Here is a 6,306-nt window from a genome sequence, read left to right as displayed (position 1 = left end):
TATGTAAATTAGTCATAAGTAATAGTACGTAATAGTTAGGCCTGCATTTCCGACTTTTTTACGCCCCTAGGGCCGGGCTTCATTTATGCCGTGCATTGATTTTCACTTGTATGTATCAGAAAATTATCACGGAGGCAGCTGAGTTAATGAAATAATTTAACAATTAGTGTGCCTCCTCTATTTTAAAACCCACGAGCCGCCACTACTAGTAATAGAATATGTTTGCGGTTGTAATGATGACAGTAGCACACACAAAATAGTATCTGTTCCATGCTCCGGCGCGGTTAGCGCTTACATTGCATGCGTTCCGCGCCCGAGCCCAACCGAACCGTGCCATGGCCCACCTCTTCCAACCGGGCCAGGGCTGGCTAAACGAACCGCGCCCGAGCGCGGAACGGAGCGCTCACACTAGTCAAACGAACCGGGCTTTGGGGGTCAAACGCGCTCGGGCACGGTTCAAAACGCCTAGTGTGAGTACACCAGTGTCCAGCAGCAGAGCGAGCGTGCAGTCAGCGCAGCTGAAGAGATCTGCACGCAATAGGCTAAAGCTTCCCGCAAAGCCCCAGCAAAAGTAATTACCATGAATGTGCCAGGTGGAAATAGTAAGGAGATATTTGAATTATTTACTAATAAACTAGTGTTTTCTGAGTTCTGTTGCAAGGATCAAGTTGCCGATTCTGACTCGCCATCTCATTAGACACGCCTTTAGAGAGAAGTGCATCGTTTGAGAAGGCTAAATTGATCAAACATAGGCTATGATCAGCTCACTGTCTGCCGCTGGCCGCTTGGTCGTTACTTTACAAAAAACAAAAACTAGTAACGAACAAAAAAATGCTCCAAATGTTTTTCTAAATGAACTTAATAAAAAAACTAAACGAAATATAATCAATCTGCCATTACATACAAAACTGAGCTATTTTAATAGCTGAAACAGTAGTATAAGCTGTTTTGGGAGAAGGGGAAAAAAAGACGGGCTCGGGCGGTAATTCTGATAAGCTGTCGGACAAGGGCCGGGCTAGGGACTATATTTGAGGCCCGTGCAGGGCTCTACCAGGAACTATGATGAAGCAGCGCTAAATATATATAGCGTTATGTCAAAATACTAATTTATTTAATTTTAAATTAAACAAATGTAATCCTGATAGTATTCCCACTTTTTACAAAATGTAACTGTAATCTGAATACTTTTTTGATGTAACTGTAACAGATTACAGTTACAAGATTTTTGTATCCTGATTACCTAACGCCGTTACATGTATTCCGTTACTCCCCAACCCTGACTATTAATTTGGTTGTAATGCTGCTTATTCTTTAATTACTTGTAACAATTCAAATAGTTATCAGTATCTCGAGTATGATTTTTAATTAAACATTTTCCTCATTATTTATTACACATGAAAAGTCAAAAAACAATTGTTACTATCAAGATTGTCTTCTATTAGTAACAGTTAAAGGAATATGTACTAATATCTCATAAATATGTAATAATATATAATAAATAACTCTTATTAGACATTGGCATAGTGACTAGTAGCAAATGAATAAGCTCTAGTATCTAATGAATGTCACTGTTTGAGATACTAGTAATTAAAAAGTGCTTGTAACTGAAGTAGATATTAGTTTAAATGGATAAATGTTGAAAAGGTTTGCCATATTCAGCCAGTAGCCCATATTTACAGCCTCACTTTGAATTGTCTTGTTTTCTCTATGTAGCCACTTGGCCAGGGAAGTGTCAAGGTGGAACTTTGTGAATTCTGTCATCATGAATGGCAGCACCAGTGTGTCTGGCACCCAGACAGGACGACTCAAAATTGAGTCAGGTACGCTCGCATGTTGTCCATTATGGGTGTATTCACACAGAGACATTGCAGTTATATTCAGCATAAACACAACCTCTGGTTTTAGCCATTCAGCATGCTAAATGCATCGATGTGCACTGGTTTTGTTAGTTGCAGATACATGGAGCAAAGAGGACTGTCTGACACTGCTGGAGAGGATACGCAGTCTGCTACCTGATGGAGACACAATGAAGTATAAAACCACAGAGTCTCATTTTGACTGGGAGAAGGTGGGGTTTGGGGGTTTCACTGGAGACATGTGTAAGCAGAAATGGCAGAAAGTTTCCACCGAGGTGAGCCAAATTCCAGTGAGCTAAAGCAATAATGTGCCTGTTTTCCAAATAACTGTAATAAGTGTTTGTTAAAGACACTTTCTTTAGATTGTCCATGTAAAGATTATTTTACTTTAAGCTTTGCTAGCTTAATAATAAACAGAACGTTAAAATTATTATTTGCCTTCATTCATTGGAGTCGTGTAATGATTTTCCCACCCTAGGTGCGTAAATACAGAACGATGACAGAGCTCATTGTTGATGCTACGGAGTATGTGAAGAACCCTTACAAGGGGAAAAAATTAAAGGTGAGATTGCTAAGATATAAGAAGTTTTCAATATTTAACATTCTATTTTTTTTCTTAATATGTTGTTTTAGCCTGATGTATTATGTCAGATAAAAGGTTATTTTCAGTGTTTGTGTTTACCTCTGTTTTAGACACATCCAGACTTCCCAAAGAAACCCCTCACTCCCTATTTTCGCTTCTTTATGGAGAAGCGAGCCAAGTATGCAAAAATCCATCCAGAGATGAGCAACTTGGATCTCACCAAGATTTTGTCCAAAAAATATAAAGAGCTTCCTGAAAAGAAAAAGGTTAGTATTTCTGGGTAGTTGATATGAAACACTTTGGGGAAGTTTTACTTGTCCTTCAGTGTGTGACATGTATACTTTAAACTGTAAGATTGTATTTTGCTTGCTTGTTTCTAATATGAATGCAGCTCAGTGTTGTTGTTGGAGTTTAGTTAACTAAAACTATTAAAAACATTTTAAATAAACAAATAGACAAAGGCGTAGTTTGATGACGCCGTGACTGAGTGTGGAATCATGGGAGTTGTGGTCTTCATCCCCACAGCCGATGCAATCCGACGGGACTCGGGCAGAAATCATGTTCATGGATGAGCTAATGATTTATTAACGTAGTAGAATGAAGCAGGGTGAGGCTGAAAGCCGTCCAAGCGAAACAAGGCCGCTGAACGAGCGCGACACACTGTTATGCCACAGTCGAGCGCTTCCGCTTCTTCCGGTCATGCGTATGTGGGGGGAAAAAAGCAGCGCTGTTTTATCATACTAGATACGTTTGAAAGTTCTGTTATAATGCTACTCTGTGCAGTCGTCACCAGTCTATTAAAACGCGCAACATATTTAGGCCCCGATCACACAGAACGCGTTTTTTGCAGTGAGAGGCGCCTTTTTAAAATTGTTTTCGGTTGGCAGTGAGCGTTCAGCGCGCTGTTTATTATGCGCCCTGTGCGCCTCGCGTTTTCGCCGCCTGCTGCGCCTCGCGTTTTTACAGGAGCGCTCTGAGCGCCTGAAGTTGAAAAAAACAACTCTGAGCAGAAAAAGCGCCCGACGTCATTCGCGGTTTTTCGAAGATAATACATTAAAATAATATGATAAGACACACCAACTTTCAATATCAAGCAGCAAAACGAACTATTTTGTTCAGCTAAAAATAGCTGGACGGAGTGGACGCAGATGAGACCGGAAGCCAGACCCATAGAATTTACAAATGGCCGCGCCCATTTTTACGACAAGAAAAAGGTGGATACATTTTTTACCCGTATGTGTGTACCCTGGGAATTGAACTCACGACCTTTTGCGCTGCTAACGCAATGCTCTACCACTGAGCCACAGGAACACAAAAACTTTTTTTTAAAAGTCACCAAAAAAAGGGCAGTGTGGTGCGCCTCGCGTTTTCAGACCTAAAGTTCGGTGTGATCGGGGCCTAAAGCGTCTTTGGTGTTTCCATATTTTCTACAAAACAAAACCGGAATCAGGCGACACAATGACACTATGGACACGGTCGTGTCACTAGTTAAAATTGCTTATTTCTCTGGATTTAAACATTCTTTGAAACATTTGGGATAGTGTAAGTACACAAGTCAGCAAAATATATAACACTGTTCTAGTGGTTTTTGGATATTTGAATAAAAAAAACTTACATATTGTGCCTTTAAATGAGAAATGGTGCATTGGAAACTAAATAAGTCGAAATACTAAAATGACTAAAACTGAAACAGAAAAACTGAAGTAAAGCTATATAGAATTAAATTTTTTTAATAAAATGACAAAACTGCATATCAAATTGATAAAAAATTTAAAATTAAAATATAAAATATAATAAAAAATATTAACAAATTCTGTAATAGTATATACATAATAGTAAAATAACACTTTACATCTCACATTAATTGAAAATATTTGTACTTCAGTATTCATTTGTCCCACAACAGGACAATTTAAATGGCAAAATGATGATTACCAATGGTAAATATTGTACTAGGAATGGTAACCTAAGATACATACTTTCTCTTATACATTCCAATTAATTTTAACCTAAATTCTTGATGTTCATTTAAAAAAAATAATACATGTCCTACTATATGTAAAGTGCTGGTATTAGTAGAATTTAATTCTTTCCATAGTTTTGAGTCATGTTTCTCTTAAGTGCTTGCAAATATTACTTTTGAAGGTCATCTGTTTTGCTTGTAAATTTGCACTATTACTTTTGTCAGCTCAAGTACATTCAAGAGTTCCAGAGAGAGAAAGAGGCTTTTGAAAAGAACATGGCAAGATTCAAGTTAGTGTCCACCTTCCTCTGCACAAAAATACCTAACACATATATGTCAGTTTTGTATTGGTGATTCAATGAGAGGATTCTGTTGTTTTTAGGGAAGACCACCCCGATTTAATTGAGGAGAGAAAGAAGTCAGACCTCCCAGAGAAGCCCAAGACCCCACAGCAGCTATGGTACAACCATGAGAAGAAGACCTACATGAAAGTTCACCCAGAGGTAGTCTTAGTGCGTTGACGTAGAAATCAATTTAAATGCTTTTTTTTTCTTATTTTTGAGAGCATCTCATCAGATTTAACTGGTTGTGGAAAGACCTACACTCACTTTTCCATGTCTGATGCTTGTAGGTAAGCCAGAAGGACCTGAAGGAAGCATTACGTAGACAGTGGTCCCAATTATTAGACAAAAAGAGGCTAAAATGGATCAGCAAAGCTCTAGAGCTGCAGAAACTCTATGAGGTATGACTTTGTGTTTTCACAGTAGCAAGAGTTATGAAGTCTTTGTTGATTAGAGGGATAAAGGACATTGTGAAATATTGCTTTCTCATACAGGACAGCATGAGAGCGTATTTTGAAGCTCATCCGGATGCAAACGCCGAGGAACACGTCAAATCTGTCCTGACCAAGGCTGAACGGCAGCTCAAGGACAAGTTTGATGGCCGGCCAACCAAACCACCACCGTATGTTTCAAACCACTAAGAAGAATTTGGTTTTCTCAGGAATCCCTTAATTTAGTTGTTTTGCATGGCTTATGCAGTCTTATCTTAGCAAAGTCTTGCTCATACCAAGATATACTGCTCTTATAATAGAAATAGAATGTTGGTGACCGTTTTGAAATCCACTAATGGTTCTTGTCTATATATTTGCAGTGTTTGTGATATGTTCAATTCATTATATGTATGTATTGATTTCATGTATATTTTTATTGTTATGTTCTGCAGAAATGGCTATTCTATGTACTGTGCTGAACTAATGGTAAACATGAAGGACGTGCCAAGTACGGAGCGAATGGTGCTGTGCAGTAAGCAATGGAAGATGATGACCCAGAAAGAGAAGGATATGTTCCAGAAACGATGCGAACAGGTCTGACAGAACAGTCCACTCTTGATTCGTTTAAACCAAAAAAAGAAAATATTAAAAATTGATGCTAAATAATTGTGATCTGGAAAAGTTTCTTCAGTAATATCCAACCCTGATTTGTAGGAAGCTCTGTGGTCGATGGCCGGTATAATATATGCATATATATGCATTACTGTTCAAAAGTTTTTGAAAGTCTCTTATGCCCACCAAGACTGCATTTATTTGAGCAAAAATACAGTAAAAATAATTGTGTAATATTATTACAATTCAATATGACTTTCTATGTTGTAAATGTAATTCATAACTATGATGGCAAAGCTGAAATTTCAGCAGCCATTACTCCAGTCTTCAGTGTCACATGAGTCTTCATAAATAATAAATAAATAAAGATTAAAAAAACATTGAATTTTTATTCAACATGTAAAAACAACAACAACTAAAAACAGAAATTGTTTACTGTTCATTGACAAAACTGTCAACTGATTTTGTAACTGACTAAGCAGGCATGGCTAATAATAATAATAATGATTATTATTATTAA

At 37.8% G+C, this 6,306-nt stretch overlaps 1 protein-coding gene across 1 annotated transcript in view; it reads left to right on the top strand.

The window, feature by feature from the left end:
- Positions 1 to 1,475: 1,475 nt before the first annotated feature.
- The window catches only part of LOC107713995 (nucleolar transcription factor 1-A-like), a 20,806-nt gene continuing 15,975 nt past the window's right edge, over positions 1,476 to 6,306 (top strand). The window contains exons 1-9 of the mRNA XM_016519686.1: positions 1,476 to 1,820; positions 1,950 to 2,131; positions 2,335 to 2,418; positions 2,550 to 2,705; positions 4,628 to 4,692; positions 4,785 to 4,905; positions 5,034 to 5,144; positions 5,238 to 5,365; positions 5,627 to 5,768. Of these exons, the coding sequence (XP_016375172.1) occupies positions 1,763 to 1,820; positions 1,950 to 2,131; positions 2,335 to 2,418; positions 2,550 to 2,705; positions 4,628 to 4,692; positions 4,785 to 4,905; positions 5,034 to 5,144; positions 5,238 to 5,365; positions 5,627 to 5,768 (1,047 nt within the window). The 5' untranslated portion in view covers positions 1,476 to 1,762. The remainder of the gene's footprint in view (positions 1,821 to 1,949; positions 2,132 to 2,334; positions 2,419 to 2,549; positions 2,706 to 4,627; positions 4,693 to 4,784; positions 4,906 to 5,033; positions 5,145 to 5,237; positions 5,366 to 5,626; positions 5,769 to 6,306) is intronic.

The sequence above is a fragment of the Sinocyclocheilus rhinocerous genome, unplaced genomic scaffold (assembly GCF_001515625.1).
Source record: "Sinocyclocheilus rhinocerous isolate Xijiao unplaced genomic scaffold, SAMN03320098_v1.1 scaffold2043, whole genome shotgun sequence".
Taxonomy (NCBI): Eukaryota; Metazoa; Chordata; class Actinopteri; order Cypriniformes; family Cyprinidae; genus Sinocyclocheilus; species Sinocyclocheilus rhinocerous.
This window is presented reverse-complemented; position numbering and strand designations above follow the sequence as displayed.